Source organism: Stegodyphus dumicola, chromosome 9 (genome assembly GCF_044657685.1).
Source record: "Stegodyphus dumicola isolate Sdum_Otavi_A_Nest chromosome 9, ASM4465768v1".
NCBI classification, from domain to species: domain Eukaryota; kingdom Metazoa; phylum Arthropoda; class Arachnida; order Araneae; family Eresidae; genus Stegodyphus; species Stegodyphus dumicola.
The window spans coordinates 113,789,194-113,813,939 of NC_140776.1; the positions used below are offsets into that span (position 1 = coordinate 113,789,194).

The window sequence follows — 24,746 nt, forward strand, 5'->3', positions numbered from 1 at the left end:
TTTATTTTATGGAGAAATTTAAATGAGTTTAAAATGAGAGGAGACCTAATGACCAAATTTAAGAAGCTTTACCACTTGTGATTTGTGCAAATCACTGCTGAATAATCTGACTTATTATAAATCCAGAATTATTATATAAGTGTCTTTATTATGCCATGAAAAATGAGTGTAATTGTTTTGATAGATAATGTGTCCTCTGTCAACTAACAGGGAAGTCACATTTGTTTGTTCATTTACCAAATTCTTATGATTTTTAAATATAGCCTCCTTTTATTTATTTGTAAGAATTGCATAGAAGGATAGTAAACTAGTAGTTTCTAAGATTAAAAAAATGTATTATTGTATATAATCATAGAAAAATATGTAAATTGTTTTTAACATCTTCATTTCATTATAAATGATTATTTTTAAAGTAATTTGTGTATGTAATCCTGTTAAAAAGCCAAAACATATAGAAGTAGTCTATAGTAATATTAAGAGATTAGTGAATATTGGTGGCTTTTTTCAAATAAAAGAATTAGTAAATTGATTAAGTTTGTTAATACTCAATTTTAAAGGATGTATAATTTTATTCTAGGAGGGAAAAAAAAAATTTTTTTTTCTTTCTCATGCTGGATTAGAAACAATGATAATAAAAAACACATGGAAGATTCCTTTTTCAGAACTTTTTTATTCTTCATTCAGTATTTAATGTTTTGTTGAGATATTTTGATCATAATTTGAAAAAGGAGCATTGATTGTTAAAAGTGTTTCCCCCTTTAATGTGCACATGTGTTTCAATCTGTAATTATGATTTAAAGTGTTTATATTTTTATTTCATTGTTAGTAAACCAGAATGGTAATGAGTTATAATATATTCTGTTCTTTTTCCCAACATTAATATGACTGCATTTTAATTTATCATTTATTAGTAAATATGAACTAATGTTGTTATTTTTTATTATTAGTGTGTGATATTTTAAGTCACTTTTTCCCTTAGGATGGAGTCTTCCAGTGAAGTTCCTACAGTTACAACTAGTGGAGGAATATTTTCAAGGGGATGCAAATTCAGATATAGGTATTATTCTTCATGTGCCCATAATTAATAATAAGTTAATTTTACATTATACCATAATGTAAAAATTAGTGTTAATGCCATAATATAAAATTACAAAATTAAAGTTAATTTTACATATGTCATAATACTGTATGTAAAATATAAAATTTTGTATGAGCATAATTTTATTGTGTATTATGAATTAAAATTTAAATCAGATTTCTTTTAATATAGTTTAATATAATTTTTTGCATAAAAATATTATTAACACTGTTACATCAGTTGAAGAATTTTAATGTGCAATTTGAAGAATTCATAGAAATTTGATTTGATTGATTTTAGTCATATATTTTAGATATAAAGTATCTTATAAGTAGCATGTAATAAGTTTAATGAGAGCTGTTAATATATATTATTTTTAAATGATTTCTTGAATACTTTTTATTATGTCTTGGGATTTCACACATCTGATTTTTCTCATATGCAGTTGTTTTTTGATATTCTCTACTAAGTGTCAAAGTGTATTTACATTAAAATTTTTCTTAAATTAAAATTAAAATTAATTAACATTAAAATTTAAATTTTCATTAAAATTCCCTTTTCAAAGACATCTGTGATGATTTGTTTCATTTAACAGCACTTGTGATGCTTATAATTTACACTGAAGAGCCAAAACGTAATGACCATCTATTCAGTAATGCATTGCATGTCCTTTGCCTGTAAAACAGCTGTAACTTGGCATGTATGCACAAGTTCTTGGTAGATGATTGGAGATAGGTTGTACCAAATGTCTAAACAGTGGTCACGCAAAGTTGAGATATTCTGACATGGTGGTGTTTGAGATACTTTGATACTTTTGATATGCCTGTTTCAGCAGGAATTATATCCCACTATTACAGGTGTCTCAAATAACCCTGGTTAGGGTAGACATAACATATAGTGCTTTGCAGGAATACCTTGACAAGGAACTGCAGGAAGATTGTGTAGATGTGGCCCAGGCCAGTGTAAATGAAAATGTCATACTTTGAAATTAGGTGGAAGAAGTTTAAAATATTTATGGGGGATTCTGATAAATGTAGGTTGCATAGGGCCTTAAATTGATGTCAATTTCTAGGAGCTCTTAAAATTGTTTGAATAATTTACCTCTGCATTGGGGATAGCTTTGTTGAAAAAGTTATTGTTTAATTTATTGATAAATAATGCCAGACTTTGGAGTTTAAGGTCTCTGTGTAGCTGTTCATTGCAAACAAACCAGGGGGCTCTTGTGATTTTTCGTAAGTAGTTGTTTTGGTAAACCTGCAATTTATTCAATATGGAGGTGGGAACAAAGCACCATGCAGGGGAGGCGTATGTGAGGATAGGTCTTAATATTGTTGTGTAACTGTGCTTCTTGTGAGCAAGATCCAGTGGTGAGGAGGCATGGAGAAAGTTTCGGAGCTTCCTAGAGACTCCTGTGGCTTTCCTGATGGTCATGGAAATGTTAGGACCCCATGTAAGAGAGCCATTAAAACAAACTCCTAAGTATGTAGCCTCTCTGACTTTGGGTATTGTTTCATTAAAAAGGGTCAGATTTGCATCAATGTTTTTTCTTCTGTGCCGTCCTATGAGTAATAATTTGGATTTTGTGGCATTAATGGATGTCCTCCATTTGCGACACCATTCCTCTATCTCATGTGTGTGGTTTTGTATTCTGGTTATGGCATGTCGTGGATTAAGTGAACTAGAAAGAATGGCGGTATCATCCACATAGCAAGTGGTGATGCAGTTTGTATTTTCAATCATAGGGAAGTTCTTAACATATATAAGATAAAGAATAGGCCCAAGGATGCTTCCCTGGGGAACGCCAGCTTTAAGTAATGTGTTTTCATAATAAACATCGCCCTGCCTAACATAGAAAGATTGATCACTTAGAAAGGAGTGAAGAATCAAAATCATTTCCCTCGGGAGATCGAGGGAAGCAAGCTTGTAGATAAGTCCTTTATGCCAGATGCGGTCAAAGACTTTTGCCACATCCAGAATAAGGAAAGCAGTTGTCTGGTGCTTATGAATAGCTGCGCTTAAAAATTTAATGATTCTGACAAGCTGCATGGTAGTAGACAGAATCAAATTACGATTACCCTTTACAGAATCAAATTACGGTTTGGAAACATGTTTAGGGCTGGCTGTAGTCTTCTGCAGATAATCCTCTCTAGGATCTTTACCAGTGCAGGAAGCAAGCTGATTGATGAATCCATCCACCCTTGTATTATCTTTTCCAGGATTGGGAATTAAGATGACAACCGCTTGTTTCCACTCAGCTGGGAAATAGCACAGGTACAGGCAGGCATTGTAAATGCTATAGAGTTTCTTAATGAAATTACCAGGCAGATGTTTAATCATTGAATTAGAGATTTTGTCCTTCCCTGGTGCTTTTCTGTTATGAAGTTTAGCTATAATAGAGCTAACTTCTGTGGGAGAGGTAAAAACAGGGAGATTTTTGACACTGGGCTGGTTAATCCATTTATCGACGAACATGTTAATTTGATTAATGAAATTTCAGTCTGAAGGGGTCTCATTTGGAGTGAACTGCTTGGCGAAGTGGGTGGCAAAGCTTTTGCTTTGTCTTCGTTGCTGTATTTTAATCCAGTGTCGTCCTGTAGAGGTTTATTGCTTGTTTTTGTCAACTTCATTAAACGGAGGGACTTCCAGAATTCTCCGTCTTCCACATTTAATTTTTCAATTTCGTTATTCCAAAGTTTAGTCCGGTGGTAGTCAATTAAACTTTTAATATTGTGATTAAGTTTACCCTAAGTCTTTGAGCCCTGAGCTGCTACTTCATAACATGCCAAATGTGCTATCTATCAGATTAAGATCTGGCAAGTAGGTGGCCGAGGACATTAATTGGAATTCATCCTTATGCTCCTTGGATACTCCAACATAATTCGAGCCTTGTGACATGGAGCATTTTCCTGCTGGAAGGTTCCATTTCCTGTTGGGAAGATAGATGCCATGTAAGGAAAAACAGATGCCATGTGAGGATTCAACTGATCCACAGTTATGTTTAGATAATCTGCAGCTTTCTTGGCCTGTTCTACCAGGGTTCGTACAGTCCTTAAGAGTCCTTAAAAGTCCTTAGATTTTTTTGAATTGATTTTTGGTCCTTAAAATTCCTTAATTTTGTTCAAAATCAACAGAAGGTCCTTAATTTTAATCATCTAAAATTTCTGTCTGTTTTTACGACTGTCATTCTGAGTGTGAATTAGCATTTTGAAGAATATTTTTGGCGATTCACTGCCGTATATATGGTAATCTTTTGAATGGGTTCATGAGTTATAATTTGTTTATTTCTAATACAGTCAAAAGTCGTTAATCCGGACTCGTCGGGACTTCGACGATTCCGGATTATAGATCATCAGTTTAAATCTGGTAAGATGGCATGCAGAAATTATAAAATTAAAAATGTGAAACCGTAATTTATGAAATAAAGAACAATTATGATCTAAAGGGTATCAAAATTTACAAAAAAAAAAAAGCTTAATATTTATTTGTTTACTTTATTAAACACTTCTTTCAATGTAAGTTGTTTAAGTTGCTTCGTTTTATGTGATAATGCTTTCTCTTTAATTCTATAAACAGACATAATTTCTTCTTTCAGTTACAAAGTTCTGCTGTTCAAGTCCTATAATTGCTGTGTTGAGAATACCGACTAATTTGTCACTCGAAATTTTTTCGTTTTCAATAACCTTTGTGTCACTTTCTTCACTATCGTAAGCGAATTATAATGACGAGGAATTTGATTTAAATCATATCAAAGATGGAGTACATCGAGATGGAATACTACATTAAGTAAAGAATTATAAGCCGAATAAAATAAAAACATCTGCCCTGAAGATAAGGATACGATAAAATCCCCCCCCCACCGCCGCAAAGCAGCGTGAAATTGATAAACAGATTTTTGGAATGGTAAGAGAAACAAAGGATATGCCTTAATCCATTTTTTGCAGCAATTCCACTTTTTGTTTAATGGACTTCAAAACATACTTTCGCTTTGTAGATCCTTTACATATTAGTAAATATATATCGGAAATTCTATTTGACATAATCGAAAGTTCAAGCTAACTTTTATAAAATTGCTCTAACATTCTGCAAAAAATAATAAGCCGGATCCAATTTGAAGATTAAGGAACAACGCAATCTGCAACATTAACTGTAATTTTAGCATAGCTGATACCATTCGTTATACATTAAACGCGCATGCGTAAAAGTATTATGCGCATGCTCACACGCATATTCGCAGCCGTAAAGGTCTTACGCGCGTGCGTCAAGTAGATGCATGCACAGAAAGTTTGTAGCTTTGAGGTCCAGATTATAGATCATTCCGGATTATGGGTGTCTGAATTAACAACTTTTGACTGTATAAATGATGGGATACTCGAGTTTCTAAGCAAGAAGTGAAACATAAATATTTCGAAATTCATTTTTTCTAGTAAAGAGCTCTTAAACAACTTTTCGCTTTTGGAGATGTGAATTCTTTTATTAAACGGTTCTAAATTTGGCGACTTTTCAACATTTTGGCGATTTTAAGATTAGTTTCTATAGAAACTTTTTAATTCCAAAATGAGAATTTTTCGACGATTTTTTTTAAAACGTTGTAACATTGATAAATTTTATTAAAATAATGGTAGTATATTTAAATTATATTTAAAAAATAACATTAAAATAAAAAAATTTTATTTTTCACTGTCATATTATAAAGTTTCATTTTGGCATCTTATACAATATTTTAAATCTGAAAAATAAACGAGGTATAATGCTATAAAGCACAATTTACTAAGCAGCTCTTAGCAGAAGCAAAATTAGCTGTGTAATTAATTAAAAATGTCTTGTTTTTAATTTTTTCATAGTAAGAGTTTTTCGTATGTAATTGTCTCAGAATGTGCATCAGTTTTCTCTATAAAATTAATTTTATACTTTTTCCCTCCTACTTTTTTCCAAAATGTTTCTGGCTTTTTTTCTGTTACAGAATGGTAAATTTTTCTTTAGGATTTTAGACATTGCAGCTTGGAAAGTTTAGAAGGATTTGAAGGCAAGATTTATAGACTTAGATTCGAGAAGATTCGAGAAATATGTGACAAAATGAAAAATGTCTCCATGGTATCAACATGTATTGGATGTATTTTACAGAAAGTTTGCAATGAATTTCTAAATTTTGGGAGAACATCTGGAAGAACAATGTATTTTACAGAAAGTTTGCAATGAATTTTGTAATTTTTGGAGAACATATTGAAGAACAATGAAAACATAATATTTGAATGTATTACTTCTGATACTAGAAGCTTAACATGTTTATCTTCTCTTTATTTTCTCTACTTTTCACTAGACAGAAGCATGGAAAATATCAAAAATGCTTCTGATCTTATCGCATGGGTAGGCATTATAGAAAGGGATTTTTTTATTAATAAAGAAATTGAAAACTTACAGTTTAAAAGATTCATCTAATATTTCTTAATACATCATACACATAGCTGGCAATAGGCATTTTCCCACCTGATGCAATCTCTGTGGATCCTAAATTCTGTTGCCTACTGCCTTTCTAAATTCTGCTTCCAATGCTTGCTTTAAATTGTAAAAGTTTTTCCATTTCTAGATTTTCTTGTTCGGTATGTCACTAAATTCTAGAAATTCTGCCACGTCAGCTCTGTAACCGTCCTTTACTATATATATTTCATATTGCTTCTGAATCTTCATATTACTAAAGAATAAAATTAGCCACTTTTTCTGTACTTTCTAAATGCATTTAGTGTTTTTAGAATAACAGAAATCCTTAATTAAATCCAAAAATTCTAAAATGAAAAGGAAACGTGTTGAAGAAAGAAACTGAGCACATAAAGGAAATTATTCTTTAAAGATATGTGCAGTTATTATTATGTAAATTACCCAATTGTTTGATTTCAACCTTTACTATAATTTCCCATTTTTATTTCCTCGTATGATAGAGTTATTGAGCCAGATTAAATTACAATTAAATTGTATATATAATCTTTGACCACTAGTCCACATTATTTGTTTGAATTTGACTGTTCTTGTTTAATTACATCACCCTGAACTGTAATTGATTTTTTTAGCATCAGAACATGCCTTTATGTCCTAAGTTTTTTTTAAATAAGAGGCTAATTTAAACCTTTGTCTGATATTTTAGTTAATTTCAGACATAGCGATAATATGCTTCACGTCTGTCGGGGGTTTTGGACTATTTAACTTTTACCAGATCAGTTAAACCCTCATAGATACATTATGGAGAGATTGATAAGTTGATTGATAGATGAAGCACGCAGAAACTAGTGAGAGCATTGGTTTGCATATTGAGACAAATCTCTAATTGTTATAAAAGATTCTTAAAAGAGACTTTTACCAGATCAGTTAAACCCTCATAGATACATTATGGAGAGATTGATAAGTTGATTGATAGATGAAGCACGCTGAAACTAGTGAGAGCATTGGTTTGCATATTGAGACAAATCTCTAATTGTTATAAAAGATTCTTAAAAGAGAAGGAAATCAATATAAATGTTCAAATATGACCAACTATCATAAGTGTAAAATTTTTAATGCTATTTGATAAATTTGCATAGTTTATTTTATTCTCAAACTTATTAACAATTATGTTAATTAATTCATGTTTAGTAATAAAGCGTACTACTTTGGGATCTATTTTAGTTTTAGTATGGTATTATAAAAGTGAAATTCAGGCATAGATAATATCTTCAATTGAATTTATTCAGTTCCCATTTGCTCATAGGTCCTTAATTTTTTTTATTAATGGTCCTTAAAAGTCCTTAAAAGTACTTAATTTCCGTGTGCAGAAATTTGTACGAACCCTGTCTACTACAACTAATCATCCCAGAGCCACCCATGAGAACATTCTCTAAAGCATAGTACCACCACCACCATTTCTTGTATGGCCTGCTGTACAAGGAAAGAGCAACTGTTCATCTAGAAGACAGTGCGCCATGACATGGCCATTGATGTGATGAATAAGAAATCATGATTCATCCGACCAGCCAACTGTCTTCCACTTATCCACGGTCCAGTCTTGATGTTCCCGGACACACTGTAGGCATAGCTGACTATGATGCTTGGTCTCAACAACAGAGGCACACGAGTGAGACATCTGCTGCACAGTTCCATAGCCAACAGTGCCTATTGAACTGTGTGTTCTGAAATGCACTTGGATCTGCATTGTATTGGGCTGTCAGCTGAGCCAATGTCTGGTTCAGATTTTGCCGTACCAAGCAGAATTGTCTCATATCCTTTTTCTTTGATGATGCGTAGATGTCCAACACCTTGACATCGATTGCTGGATTCACTTCTTAATCGCGTACCATCCATGTCATCTGAAGGAGTTCAGTAAAAATTGTGCGGATGGTCATAATGTTTTGTCTCGTCAGTGTAAAAGTGGTGGGCAGATGACTTTATGATGAAATATATAAATGAGCAAGTTATTCTGTTACTGAATTTAATTCTTTCTGTATCCTATGTTTGAACAGTTGCTGTATAATTTGGTTTCTGGTTTCCTAAAGTACTTATAATGTCTGTTTTAAGATTTGTTTTAAAACCAAGTGACATCATTCTCTGTTTGTATGGAGCAAAAGATTGTCTAATGCCTAAGATATTAATAAAAAAATTTCTGCATGTCACAGTGGGCGTAATGCAGAAAATGAATAATCCTTTCCTGATTTCTATGCAGTTGAAAGATAGTAGTGTTTTTTAAATGTAGAATAATCATATTTCTAAGGAGCTTAAGATTTATTCCTTCAATTAGTATAGCTAAATGTTGCATATGATAGAAATGTCTTATATGGTATATTTTAATTTCTATGGCTAAAAGTTGATGTAGGCTAAAGTAAGTTAATATGTAATACATATTCAGATCAGTCATCAAAAATATACATGTTTAGGTATTATCTATGACATGCTACAGTTTCATGTTGCCACTACATCTCAGTCAAAAATTCCAAAAAGTGATAAGAAAAAATAATAAACATAAAATAAAAAAGCTGGACCCTCTCGTGGCCAGCAACATAAAACTAACATGACATAAGTACCTAAAATTATATTTTATAATAGAAAACAGCTTTTCTGGGTAAATGTTTTGTAACTGAGTAACCTTTTTATTCAGTTTGCTTTGTTGCAGTGATATTCCCAGAAATGTTTTCCATTTTTTCTTTACATTTTGATGTACATATGCACTTTGACCCCCTTTTTTTCACTGCAATATTTCTGCATTAGGTTTCTCTTGCTATCTTTTTGCTAATTACAAATATCTGACTAATAACAGAATATTATGTATTGATTTACTGGTAACTAAAAATTCAGTATGTTATAAAAAATATGAAAATTTAGTTATATATTATATAATATTCAGGTTTAAATTTACTCCATGAGGAATTCTTTACTCCTTGCCTATATCTACTTCAATCAACCTTATATCTTATCAATTATAAAATTTCTCATCTATGATATAGGATATTAATTGCAGTATGATTAATCTAAGCCAAGATATTTGAAATGTACAATGTTCCATGGTATCAGTTTGCTGAGTTAAAGACTATTTCAGAAATCAATTATTTTCTATTTTTGTGCCATTTATGGCGGTTTTTATTTTACTAATAATTTAAATGTTATGTGCAGTTTGAAAATTCTAATCATGAGAAATACAGAAAATAAAATTAAGGAATAGTAATAGTAAAAATGCAAAATACCTAGTTAGTTTCAAGATTAAGAAACTTTTTAATATTTGTATGCATTTAGTTATTTAGCTTTTACATTTACAAATGTACATTAATCCTGTTCTATGAATGATCTGAAAATTCTTGTAACAGCTCAATTTAGGTGAGATTTTTTATGCAAGATTGATTATAAAATGGCAAATATTAGTATTTTAAGGAATTAAGAGTCAATATCAAGAGATTACATGCATTACAACTTCAGGAAATCACATTTAAAATTTGACTCTTATTTTCCCCCACCTCCCTCTTTTCCACTTTTACTTTTTTGTATGAAGTAAAAAGGAAGTATTGTAATCACACACACACGCGCAAAAAAAAAGGGGGAGTATGTTATATCAACATAAATATCCTTTTTGATGGTTCCGAAACCTATGATTTTTTTGCATAATGTCTGTATCTGTAAACAGAATAAAGTACTTTTTTTTCCAAAACAGATTGTAAACTGGATGTGAAAGGGATTTTTTTCGCGATGTCTGTACATATGTACATACGTGTGTTTCTCATATAACTCAAAAAATGTTTATCGTAGAGCATTGAAATTTTGTGTACAGGACTACTATAGCATCTATTTGTACTTTTCGCTTTTTACTGTAGTCAGCAGTACCAAATTACTAGCTTAAAGGTACTTATACTCTTACCTCGCTTAAAATTACTTATGCTGCCTATATTTTCTTAATCATTGATCATAGTCATGTACTTCCAGCTACAGAAATGTTTTAAATTGTGAAGTTGACCAGAATATTTAATTTCAAAATTTACTCTCTTTATGTCCTTTTCAACTTGCCTTAAGGAATTGGTTAATTTAGTTAGAATAATTCAGGGAAACAAATTTAATTGAAGAGCAAAAATACAGAAGTATTTAACTGAGGAAAATTGGTAGTGCCATATTTAAAAATAAAATAAAATAATAATAATAATAATAAAAATAAAAATAAATAAATAAATAAATAAAAACCATTTTTGACAAATAACAAAATTTAGCATTTAATATGGTCTCCTGGTTCCTGTACTTATACTTGAGGAAATTTTTTTTTTACTCATTATGAAAAATAAATTTACAAGAATTTTGATTCCCATATGACAAAAATTGAGTGTGATATTTAATTTCAAAATTTGCAGTTTTTAATGTTATTTTTCAGCTTGCTTTGATGGATCAATTAATTTAGTTAGAATAATTTGAAGAAAAAATTTAAATGCAGCAAAAATGCAGAAATGTTTTAAATGACGAGAATATCATATTTTATCAATGTCAAATTTAAAACAAAATTAATTTGGGCAATTAACAAAATCTGACTTTTGATGCAATTTCCCAGTTCCTGTACATATTTGGGGAAATTTTTATACTCTTTATGGAGGAGGAAAACAACAAGTTTTGATTCCCATATGACAAAAATTGAGCAGGATATTTACTTTCAAAGCATGCAATTATTGATGTCATTTTCAACTTGCCTTGAGGGGTCATGTTAGAATAATTCAAGGAAATAACTTCAAATGAAGTGCTGCAAAAAATGTGTATGATAGGCATACAGGGAAATCATATGATCATCAGATTTTTTTATCTTGTTTTCTTAGCGTATGTGATAAGGGCAGTGTATATGATCAAGAATGATTGTTTAAAGGTTTTTTAAACTGTTAAAGAACTAGTTCAAGTAAATGTAATTTTAAAAATAATTTGTACAGTAGGAAAAAGTTAAGTAATTTTCTATTAAAGCCATATTGCACATTTTCAGCACCATGGTTTACCAATTTATTTATCTCCATACACCATTGGCCCAATATTAGATGAAATGAATGATCAAGAACAGCACCAAGAAACATTTTCTAATTTCAGAACAAAATTTATCATGGGGAAAAAATGTGCCGTATGTTATATGTTTCCTTTTATGAATCAATTTTCATTAGTTTCCACAATTTTGTTATGTCCATCAATTTTAACATTAGGACAAAATAGGAAACTTGAACATACCCCCTTATATAATTATGTATTAACTGGCACATACCTCTATAATCATTCTAGTCAATCCTTGTTTTATGATCAAAGTGACCACCCAGCAAAAATATTTCCTATTTATTTAATACCAGCTAAAGGAACTAGCTATGCTGTTATTGTACTCTCTTTAGGGCATTTTATAAAATTATTTTCCTAGATTAATGAAATATAAAATTCACAAGTTAACATTTCCGACAAGTACTAAAAGAAAAATGTCAAAGTTCACTTAAGTGTAAGCGACTTTTTTTTTTTACTTGTATCTATTGAAGTTTCATATTTCATCCTCCATATTTCATTCATATAGGTTTCCTATTTCGTATTTGAGTTTATTTCAATTTAAGTATAGATGTTTCATTTATTTAGTATGCTATTATATGTATTTTTTGATGCAAGTAAACATTGGATATTTTATTTATTATTTTCAGCAGATATTGTGAAATTAATTAATTTGTAAGAAACTACAAAATCATTCACTGATTAATGTTTTAATCTTTCTTTTGCCAAAAGGAATCATTCTTCAAGGGTGTTTTTAGTTGCTTTTTTGAAAATATTCGTTCAATTGGAATTCAGTTTCTTAATTTGGCAGAGGCAATATAACTTGCTAAATCAGAAAACATTTGTTCTGCTCTGCAATTTTGATTTCAATTTTGATTCAATTTTTTAATCAAATTACTCTGCAATTTGATGGATTGCAATTTTGATTTTCCTTATGTAAAACTATGAATTACTACTTCCAGTGGTTTTACTGTTGACATAAATGCCATTCTTTTTCAAAATTCAATATAATGTAAAAAAGGGAGGAAGGTGGGAAATGGATATTTCTAAATTTAGCATTGCTAAATGTTTCAATACATGATGTTTGAAATATATTCATTTAAAAACTTAACATAAGACAAGCATTTCAGAAATCTCTCTTGAATTTTACTCAGATATGTAATCATTTTTGAAGAGCTTTTACTTTCTCTCTAAATATAAATTTTCATTATATAAAAATTAAATTTTATCAGCTGGATTTTACTTTTTAGTTAGTGATGTTAGTAAAAACTTAAGTTTTATTTCATGATTCTTCTTTCAGTTTACTTCCTATTAATGAAATTAGGAGGTGAAGGCAATATTCAACCAAAAAATTAGATCTAGATTTATTTATTTTGGTAACGTGGGTCTTTGAAAGAGAAAGCATATCTTAATTAAGCAATTTTGTAGTGTAATTAAAAGTGGCTTGGCTTAATGAAAAGCATTTCTACAGCACTCTGGATGAAGTAGTAATTTATTTGTCTAACTTTTTCGTGTTATTTTTGTTGTTATTACTCAGGAGGAAGAAATTACAAGTTATGATAGTGGATTTATTAGAGCATAAAAATTCATAAAAAAGCACTATAAGTGGCCCCTATGATTCATTTGAAACAAGCCTTACTTCTCAAAACTCAACAGACATCAACTCCAGGCACCATGAATAAATTAATCAATCATATGATGACAGTGAAAGGAATGTGTGATCAAACAAATCACACTTTTTTTACACTCCCCCCCTCGTGACAGAAGGCTGCTTCGGCCATTTTGGCTTATAAAGGCACATTTAATTTCAGGAGGTGGTTATTTAAACAGTCTTTCTTTATGAAGGAAATTTCTTTCTTAAAAGAAACAGGACAGCCATATCTTCATGAATGTTTGTATAGTGTCGGTGTGACATGGTGGCACTCTAAATATGTGGCGAGCGAAAGTCCTCTTGTGTGGATTGGTTAAAGGAGAAAGGTGTGGGATACCCCTAGGTTGCTCGCCCTCTAAATTCAGGGTGGAAAATAAAAGTCCAGTCTCTCTTCGGAGCAGCCTTTGGTGATCATTGTTCCATGTTATATGGACCAGACAACAACAACTTCAATATATGGTGCATTAATAAGTTTATCCACACAAGTACTGTGTACATTAATTATTAGTTTTATTTGCATCATGTTTAAAAGTACTTGATAAAAAATAAAAACTTTAAAAAAAATAAATAAAATAAAAGCTTTCCTTCCTTTTAAAGCTTCCCTTCCCTTTTCTTTCCCTACTCATGATAAAAGTATAAAACTCAGTATAAATGTGTAAAAAATAAATAAATAAATAAATAAATAAAATAAATAAATTTGCCAAAGAATTTAGGATATGTAATTAAAAGCTAATATATTTTACATCAGAATTATAATAAAAATAGTTGAATAACCTGACTCGTGCATTACAAAATAAATTTCAGTCAGTTTAAGGTTGTCACCGTACAGCATGAAAACCTCTTCGTTTCTCCTAAGAATCTGCCAACTTGTACATTAATTATTCGTTCAACCATGAATTAACCTGAATCATGCATTATAAAATGAATTTCAGTCAGTTGGCTCTATTTTGAAATGGTGTTGCTGTACAGCCTGAAAATCTCGTGTTATCTGCCCAAAATTTTTCAGTTTCTCAGACCTCAAGGTTGGCAGTTATATTAGCCTTTATGCTTGTAATTTTTTTTAATACTGTTTATTTCAACTGTTATGTGTCAATAATTTGTCAGTGGTCATTTGATCTAACCTAAATAGAAAATGTATACCCTGTAAGGTATTTTTGTTGCTTTTTCATTAATAAGACATATGTCTGCATAAGATAGAAAGGTTGATATCTATCAACTATTTGCAAATGATTAATTTACTTAACCTTGAGTTAAATATTTCTCCAGAAGTCATATAATGCAGATAATGAGCCAAGCTATGTATTTTTTACTAAAATGAAATGCAAAATATTTCCAAAAATAATATGTAATTTTTTTTAGTCAGATTAAATTTAATACTAAAATTAATATGAACTGATAAAAAAAAGTAATTTTTTATTAGCCCAAAGTATATAGCTTCACCTAACCAACCTTACATTTTTTAAGGTATTTTCATGGAAAAGAAAACATGTACATATAAAAATGCTGTTAGCGTAAGACATTCATAAGAAAGGGGTATAAATTATTTAAAAACTGTATTTTGAGTTAAATTCAGCAGATATATTTTCCTTTAACATGCAAGTCGAGGATCATGTGATATGTTATCTAAATATCTTTTAAATTTTAGATTATATGTATCTCAAATGAATAGTTTAAAATTTGTTTCTTTTGTTCAAGCCAGTGTTATAATTATATTATTAAGTTAAAAGCTTTTAAATTGAAAATGGAAGGAAATGTTTAAATAATAAAAAAATTACTATTTATAAAATTCTTGCTAAATTAAGCATGAAAACATTTAAACCTATTTTGTAGATATCCATGTAAATTTATTTATCAAAGACAGTAGTGACTTAAAGTCAAATGGTTGAGATGGAGTATTCGATGGTATATATGCAGTTTGAAGCGATAAATAAGGAAATATCTTCCTTCCAGTTTTAATGTTTCTTAATATTTACATATTTTTCTATTGACCTTAAAGTTGTTAAAAATCATCCCAAAGTTGCAGCATTCTGATGGAAGTTTGGAAGAACAGACCAGTGTTGATTTAATTGATGTTACCTGAATGTAATGTAAAGTTTTTATGAGTGTATTTTGACATCATGCTTATCCATTATTGCTGCTAAATCCTACTACTTGATGACAGTTCTTGTTTACCAAAAAATCGTCGATGGGAAAATATGTAATTTTCCATTTCTCTTCTTTGTTCTGCAAGAATATTATATGTAAATCTTAATATAAACAGTGAAACAAAAATGTTAATTTAAAGTTGTTACTACCTTCTGATTAAGAAAGTAAAATAACAAGGAGCAAAATTTAGGATTTGGTTTCATTTTGTACGACTTAAAACTATAGAATGCATTTCTAGAATAGATTCAATTCTTTTTTGTTGGAAAATAAATTCCAGTCAAATGTACTTCTGTGCTGATTATTGTGAAAAGTATTGAAGAATATAATGTTTTTCAAAAAGGAAATCTTGCTCATAGATTCCTTTAAAATCTAGAAATCAGTAGTAGTCTTCAATATTGGCAAGTACCCAACTCGTGGCATTATTTGCATAAATTAAAAATATTTGTAGTTTAATTAATTTTTCTGAATGATTCTAAATAAAATTGCATGAGAATTGTAATAATGTATTTTGTAGTGTTTGAAAAGTTATAAATTAATTGTATGGATAAATTCATTTTTGTAACAATTCTTTTGGCATACCTGTAGCACCAAAGTTATAAATTAAGGACCATTATACACTGGTAAATCTCAAAAGAAGTTTAAGGAATGGCATTTAAAGAAAAAAAAAATTAACCTCCAGTTGTTCTCGTTTATTTATTGATCAACCTATCAAGAACTACCTTCAAAATGTACTAAATATCTAATTTATTTATTGACCTGAAAATATACTAAATATCTTATTTATTTGTTGACCTGAAAATGTCAAAAATGGGATATTTTGAAATCAAATATCTATGTTAATTTTTGTCATATGGAAGCCAAACTTTTTGTATTTTATTTTTTTATAATGAGCCTAAAATTTCCCTACATACAAGTCAAAGAACTGTGGGATCATATAAAATATTGGATTTCATATTTTGTCCAAAACTGATTTTTTTTTAAATTTGAAATTGCCAGAAATTGAATATTTTTGTCAGTTAAAAAATTTGTGAAATTGAGAGTACAGCATAAAATCTGAAATCCGGACATCCAGTATCTATAGTGTTTTAATATCTGGACATCTAGATTACCAATCCAATAAGTAAATAATTGTGTAAATAAAATCGAAATAGCAAGAAAAACTTCCCCCCCCCTGCGTGCAAAATACAAGAAGTTCAAAGACAGAAGATAATAGAAGTGGCTGAAAGTCCTTGCCTAAGACAGTTTCTGGCACACCAATATCAGGTGATCTTGGAGTCATAACCCCACAGTGATGAAGGTGGGCTTTGTTCATGGGCTCCATAAGATCAAAGAATGGGTGGGCAAAATGTTTGAACAAATATACCAATTTGGTCATAGTCTGTGAGTAGTCAAAAAAAAGCAACAGTGTTATATCGTGTATACTCTTTCAGACAATTGAGGTCTTCAGCATTTCACTGTTTCGTCGTAATGGTATCCAACAATTTCCACTGATATCTTTGTTTCATAGACTGTTTTATATTTAGCTTTATTGAGTGATATGACATATCTGATTTTGTTGATTGTAATAGTAATGCACCTCTTTGTGTAACAGAATCTGCTTGCTCATTTCCATAGATGCAACTGTGTCCAGGGATCCACTGTATTCTTTTTTTTTTTTTTTTTTTTTTTTATCTGTAGTAGGCTTCAGATTAATTCTTGGCACCAAAGAATTTCTTTTGATATAAGGGTTTCTAAAGAGCCAATGGCTTGAACTGCTGGTCTTGAATTTGACGGCAGGGCAGCATTCTCGAATTTATAATGTAATGTCGATAATTGTTTCACGGCAATTCCAAGAGCCTCCACCTCACCATCAAATGAATTTCAGCTTTTCCCAACATGAGCATAGAGAGAAAAAAAGGATAGAATAATTCTCTGAACCTGTAGACATTAAATTATCACTGTATAACTCATCTGTATAAACATGCACTCAGTTATGATTCTGGTATTTAGCATTAAAACACATTCTGAGCCCCCCCTTTTTTTTACAAAAATGCAGTATAGGCACTTTTTGCACTTATATCTTATAAGCACTTTTTTCATTTATTTTTACAGAGATTAATTATGGAATATCAAAATTTAATATATATTATTATTTAATATATCCAGGAAAAAATATTATGTGAAATTTTAAGGAAATTTTAAAACAATTTCAAACATCCTACATAGAAAACTATTGCAATTACTTAAAATATGTAGAAATCAATTACATGTTTTACCTAGAGAATGACATATAATTGTAAGATGTTTTTAAAAAATAAATTTTTTTCAGCATATTGAAGTTTTTTATGAGATATTCAATAAAATTTTGATGACATTACTTTAATAACAGGCCACAATTTCAAAAATATTTTAAATATAAATATTCTGATACGTCATTCTTTAGATAATTATATAAAGGTTAAGTATACAGTGTTTCATAAAAATAAAATTATAATAATTTGATTTATCTTGCACCAAGTAAGCAAGTTTTGAGAAAAATGCAACATTTTTATTATTAAATCTTCACCCAGATACCTTAAAATCTCCAAATCTATAGGTTACACATTCCTTTTGCTCAGCTTTAATTCCCAATAAGCCTTGAATTTGTCTGTTAAACTGCATACCAGCTATATATGCCCCCCAATTTAAGAGTTCGTAATTCTGTAAACAAAAAAATGCCATTAAAACTGTTGTTTGCAATTTGTGTCTTTCTTTATAAGCACTTTCATAAGAGTCTCTGCTTGCATAGTTTCATATATACAGGTTTTAAGAATATTAAGAACATTCCTTTAGCACTGCCCCACCAGTGGCCGAGCGGTAAAGACGCTGAACACTGGTAGTTCGGTCCGAGGTTCGAATCCTGCGAACGGGCTGGCTGCATGGGCGTTTCCATGGTTTTCCCCATGTGTAACGTGTATACGAGCCAGTTTCGCTTAGAAAGTCCTCCACGAAGGCATCTCTCCCTTTAAGCAGATAGCCCTCGTGTGCTTTGCCATAATTGAATAATCCAATCCAATCCAATCCTTTAGCACTGCTTTAGATTTGTCTTCATAGATTCTTCTAATTGATGCAGATCGCTGATATTTACACCAAATATAAGGGCACTGACAATGCATAGGTTGGTTTGCAGTAGAGAAAATACAACAATAAATGGAGCAGTTACAGCACTTTCTGTTCCCTGTAAGTTATATATACAGAGGGTGTTCACACATTTTTGTAACGATTTTGATTTCCTCCATGAATTTAAATATTAATTTTTAAGTACGAATGTGACTGGCATCAAATTGGAATAAGATTTAATTATCGTCTGCAGCATTAAAAATATTCTTTTCTTTAAAATGTCGTTGAAAAATAAACAATGGATCGAAGGCATAATGATCGAAGAATTTTTGCGCTGTCTGGAAAAAAATACTCTTATTCAATTATTAAAAAAATGATGCGAAAAGCATGATTTTGATTCTTCTTTTAATTTTAATATTTCTACATGTAATATAAGTGATATAATTAATATGAAAGGAGAAAAATGTCACAATTTGTATTTGGCTGAGAAAAAGGTAAAAAATGCATACCCAACAAAGTTACCTAGAGGTCTTATTAAATCTAAAAGTCGCATCTCATGTTTTAAAAAGAATTCAGGCCCCCAAAGAGCTATTGCAAAATCTTTAAATATCTCTATGGGAACTGTGAACAAAATTATAAAATATAATTTAAAGCTAATCAAAACAACAAACAAAAAACAAGATGTTCATCTCCTAATGCTGAAACATGTTTCTCGCCATAGGATGTGCAGATTGCTGTATGAAAATTATTTAGCGGGTTAAAGATGGAAATATATAGTTACAATTGATGAGACTTGGATATATTTATTTGACTGCAATAGAGAAAGATCAATTTACTATCTAAGAAGAGGAGAAAAAGACTGAATATTTTGGTTCAGAGAAAACAAGGAATGTTTTTTCTAAAGGTTTTATGGTTATTGTTGGATTCTCTTATAATGAAAAACTTAAAATAAGGAAAGTAGAAAAAATGTCAAAATTAATTCGGATTACTGTTAGAAATATGTTTTAACACTTATTTTTAAAGAAGAACTTCCATCTCTTTATCCAAACAATCTTAACGGTATTAAGTTCCATGAGGAGATGGCTCCAAACCACATCTCTAAATTTACTCCTGTGTTTTTTGAAAAGGTGAGAAATGAAACCAGAATTGAAGCTGTTCCCTTTAAGTGCATCCCACCCAAGTCCCCTGATGTGTCTCCTATGGATTACTGTGTATTTGTACTTGCGGCATCCAAAAACATTGGATAGACTCTGGATGATTATGAAGGAGGAGTGGAATAAAATCAACCTTGATGTTTTAAGAAAAGGACTTTTACCTTGGAAATCAAGATGTAATATAATAGCTCAACAAAAGGACTGTCAGACTGAGCATATTAGAAAATGAAATTCTAAGGTTTGTTTACACGCAGCTCTTTGCAAAGTCCTCTGTATTATTCTTGATTGTTAGTCCATAGTAATTTTTAAGTTGGTTAATAAAGCATCCATTAGTGAGCGACATTGACTGGTCCACCAAGACCTTTACTTTTCTCTTCAGTTTTTTAAGCCTTGAATGGTGCTTCTGAATATGACCTATATATTCATGCTTGGTAACACCATTTTAACATAAATATCTTTCGCATCACAAATCACTTTCAAAAATTTCCCCTACTGGTAAGCAACTTTTTTAGTTTTGGTTCACTTGATGAAAATTGCTGTATAAACATTATTCTTGATTTCCTTTGCAACCCATTTTATAATTTGTTTCTTACCCATTTACATTTAGAGATACAGCTTTGAATTTTTTATCACCCCTCACTAGATTTTTAACTCAAGTATTATTAAAAATAATCAAAGAATAAGATAATTTTTTGGAAAGCTAAATAAAATATCTATGGAATGAATAAATAAAAGAAAATTCGCATTTTGGGCCTTTTTAGCATGTTTGGATACTTTAATGTTTTCTAGGGCAAGGCATTTCAGAAACTCTATAGATGTATCATTCTTGGTGACTGAAGTAGTCAAGTTCTATATCGATTTGGAACGCAGAACGGAGGTTTGTTGGTAACACAATTTCTTGTATTCGATAGATTAGACTAAATTCCTTCCTAATTTTACAATTTTTTTGTAGGAAGACACACTGGGTTCTGAGATTTCGTGTTATGTCCCGATAATTAGTCCAGAAAGGATATCCAGTGTGAAGCAACTTATCATATAAAATAACAGCCCTGCTCTTAACAGTAATAGTTCTTACAGGCAAAATTCAAAATTTTTGTTAGCAGTAGCATAGCTCCAATAGAAGTAGATTAACACCTCCAGTAAAAAGACATATATTTGCTTGATTTTGAAAAATTCCCAATTTCTTGAGAACTTGCTCACTTGCTGTTATCAGTGGTTCACAGCAATTTAGGATCATAGGTAATATGAATATCTTATAAGTAATATCTGTAGTTGTTCCTGATGCTTCCCCACAAGAAACCAGCCAAATGTTTCAGCATAGACCTACCTCCATGTGGTTGTACCCTGGGCAACATTTATCATTAAAATGGATTATACTGTCAGCATGTTTCATAGATGTTTATCTTGTCCACGAAGATATTAGAATGAAGAATGATAATATTCAAAAAAGAAAGCAGGTGGGCCATTAATGTAGTTTTTCTTCCCACTAACTGAGATTCCTGGCATGTCACTTTCAAACACCTGCTGGCTAAGGAGTTGTGCTACCATGTCTAATGACAGTTAATTGATTGACATGTTATTTTTGGCGGGGCCCACAGGTTCAACCCTTTAGTAGTTGTATAGGGAATTAACATATTTCTACCCGACCTAAACAAAAAATAAAACCCCAATGTTGACATGGTGTAGACACCAGATTTAAACTTACAATCTAAAATACAGAAATTTCTGAAATGGTTAGTCCCAATGATCCTGGATGTCAGACTTTGTACTCTAGACAACTGTACTGTGTATGTCTATGACCAGTGGTTGTGAAAATAAAGGCTGGTTGAGCACTTTTATGGCCATTATGTTGATTTGTAGTGTAACAATAGATGAAATTTCTTCAATCTTAATAGATATTTAAAAGGTTTTTCAGGTGTTTCTTACTGATGGGAACAAAAAGAATAGCATAATGCAAATTCTATGATTGTTTTATTAAGCTGAAACATATTAATTCTGAGGCTACAACCATACAAGTTTTATCTGGCAACTGCAGAAAATCTTTTAATTATGAAACCACCAGCGGCACTGTTAATCAAAATGCTGCCATCTGTACAGGAGGAAGCATACTGTGTTTGGGAATATGGCAAAACATCGTCATTCAAAGACATCTTCTCACAAAATTTGGTAAAGAACCACCACATCATCACAACGTGTGATATGGGCTGCTTCTGTTAAAAAACCAACCCAGGATAATCAGCAGTGAAAACTGAAGTGATTGAAAAAATCACTTCAGTATTTATGAAACGTTTTTACCAAGTCCCGCAAAAAAAAAAAAAAAAAAAAAAATGCATTGTTCAAGTTCTGAACTCAGTGTGCCCCATGTGGTAATGTGGCATGTGTTATGAAAATGTCTTGAAGTCACTTTTCATATTTTTAGTAAAGCTAATCATAGTTTATGATTTTGGGGCATGGAAAACCCACATAGTGTAATGGAACGTAAGCGGGATTCTCCAAAGGTGTAAATGTTTTCTGCATCATTTCTAACAGTTGTGTTTTTGGTCCTTTTTTCTTAGTGCAAAATTCGATTAATGGGTATGTTATCAAGATATGCATTCAGAGTGGTTGTTGCGTCAGTTGGAAGAAGTGGTTCCTTCACTCTGCAGCAGGACGGTGCATCACCATATTGGCATAAAAAGATATGCCAGTCCCTGAATGATAGTCTACACCATTGCTTGGTTAGTCATACTGGGGAAAATGATATGTCATTGCTATCCTCTTGTGATGTTTCCTGTAGGGTTTTATTGAAGACAAAGGAAAGGAAAAACTGGAAACACAATCATTTTGATGTAATTAGTTTTCCATCTTAAAAAAGCATTGCACTGTGTAGGTTTTTGCATCTTTTGGGAAAATTGTGTAAAATTGCCTTGTTCTCAGAATTAATATTTACAAAACAGGCACTATTCCTCTTTATCTACCTTAACATGTATTAAATATTTATACATGTTTTGCATAGATGTTTTTAATATAAGGTAGTTAGTTTTTCACTAAAATTGCTGTGTTTTAATTTTAATTTATTTCATAGCGGTAGGGTGGAAAAAGAAATAATGGAAGATACAAAACAGATTAAAAGAGAACAACCCCAGTTTCAGCGTTCTTTTACCAGACCACCTTCATTGCGTAAAATTGATAGCTATATGAGCTCTCCTTGTACATCTCCTCATGATGACCATATAATGAATGGTAAGATGATAAGTTTCTGTTTTTTATCATTTTTTTTTTCATATCATTCCACTCTTTATTAAATTTAATCATGAGAAATTTAATAACAGTATTGTGAATAGTTCTAGATTGCCTAATAACTATAGTGTAATGATGAGAATTAAAATATTACTCTTAGTTATTTTTTAAGTAAGTATTTATTTTGTTGTTTTCATACAATGTGAGTTATGCTTTTGCGTTATCAGAATCCTCTGTATTCTTTAATAAGTCCAATAATAATAACTGTACTAATTAAGTCATACAAGGTGTGACACACACACACAAAAAAAAAAAAAAAAAAAAAAGAGATTGTGTAGCTTGAAAACAGAGTGAAGTTGGTAACAACTGTTTTGGTGACATCATGCCACATACCTCTTCTATATGTGGCCAGTTTCGACTTAACTGACCATGCCAGTGGGGAGTACTGCGTCATTGAGTGAACATGTGCAGCTGCATTCTGCCAGAAAAATGTAAAATGTCTAATGTAAAAACTGAACAGCGGATTAACATCAAGTTTCTTGTGAAACTGATGAAATCAGTCATGGAGGAAGCATTTCAAATGTTAACCTTATGGAGATGAAACTTTGTCTAATGCATGTGTGTTTGAGTGGCATATGTGTTTTTCAGAGGGTAGTTACAGTGTGGAAGATGATGAGCATGCTGGTCGCCCACTAGGGTGCCCAGCACATTCATCATGATTGAATGGGTTCCCAGTGGTCAGACTGTTAATCAATACTACTAGTATTATAAAAAGACCTTCTGAAAAACTTGGGAATAAAAGGGCCACAGTTGTGGAATGATGGGTGGCTGTTCACCAGGACAATGCACCAGCAAAAACATTACTGTGATAGGGCAATCTCCTTATTCACCTGATTTGGCTCCGTGTGACTTGTTTTTTATTTCTTCTATGTTAAATCTTACTTAAAGGGAACCCATTTTACCTTAGCTGAAGAGCTTCAGGCAAAAATGGAAAATCTCCTAAAGGGCCTTCCAAAAACCTCGTTCCAGAACTGTTACCAGCTGTGGCAGCACCGAATGCAGAATTGTTTATTTAATACTGAAAGGGTTTCTTTGTGTGTGTGTGTCACACCTTTAATACAGTAATAGTAATATAGAACAGTAGCTGGCTGTGTAGAATAAATAATATTCAAATGATCTTGTGCATCCTTATTTGCACGTATTAATAACTCATAACTATATAACACAAATCACGAATCTAATTTTGAGTGTTCATAATCTTTTAAAGGAATTTTGATTTTATGTGGTTAACATGTAATTAATATATTTATTCACATTATTTAGACACTAATTTCCACTAGTTATATGGTCTGCATACATTCTGTTCAAAAAATAAACTTGTTTATTTTGTGAACAAATAGATTATTAAAAATAGCTAATGGCCCCCACATGTTGTAGAGATTTCCTGGCCTTAAAAATAGAAAACATGCTAACAAGCAACTAAAAAAACAAAAATAAAATTTCTTTTAATAAATTAAAAATTTACGTTTTGGCACTTTTTTGTAACTTTTGCTGGTGTTATTAATTCAATTGCACATGTACCAAATGTAATGGCTGGAACTAAAGTAGAGGGCTGTTTAAGAAAACTTGTACTGCTGGTGTTTTTTTATTTATCGATTTTTCCCTCATTAAGAATATAAAAGTTACTTTGAAAGTAATTTCTGTAATAGATACATAACTTTTTCACATAAAGTATTTTGATAGATAACACAAAAATTTTGTTTATTCCTTTAAAAAATAAATAAAAAAAAGGGGGGGTCTGAAAGGTTGTGGATTTTAGCATCACACCAGAGGGTTTATTAAGGTTTTGATGCTCTTGCTGAGCTTGCAGTCTGCTGTTCTAACACATTTTTTTTATTACACACTCCTGCTAACACATTTTTTTTTATCT

The 24,746-nt window shown here is 31.0% G+C and overlaps 1 protein-coding gene across 1 annotated transcript in view; it reads left to right on the forward strand.

The window, feature by feature from the left end:
- Positions 1-24,746, forward strand: part of Frmd5 (FERM domain containing) — a 59,594-nt gene that overhangs the window by 28,987 nt on the left and 5,861 nt on the right. The window contains 2 exon segments of the mRNA XM_035367078.2: positions 980-1,057; positions 22,662-22,819. Of these exon segments, the coding sequence (XP_035222969.1) occupies positions 980-1,057; positions 22,662-22,819 (236 nt within the window).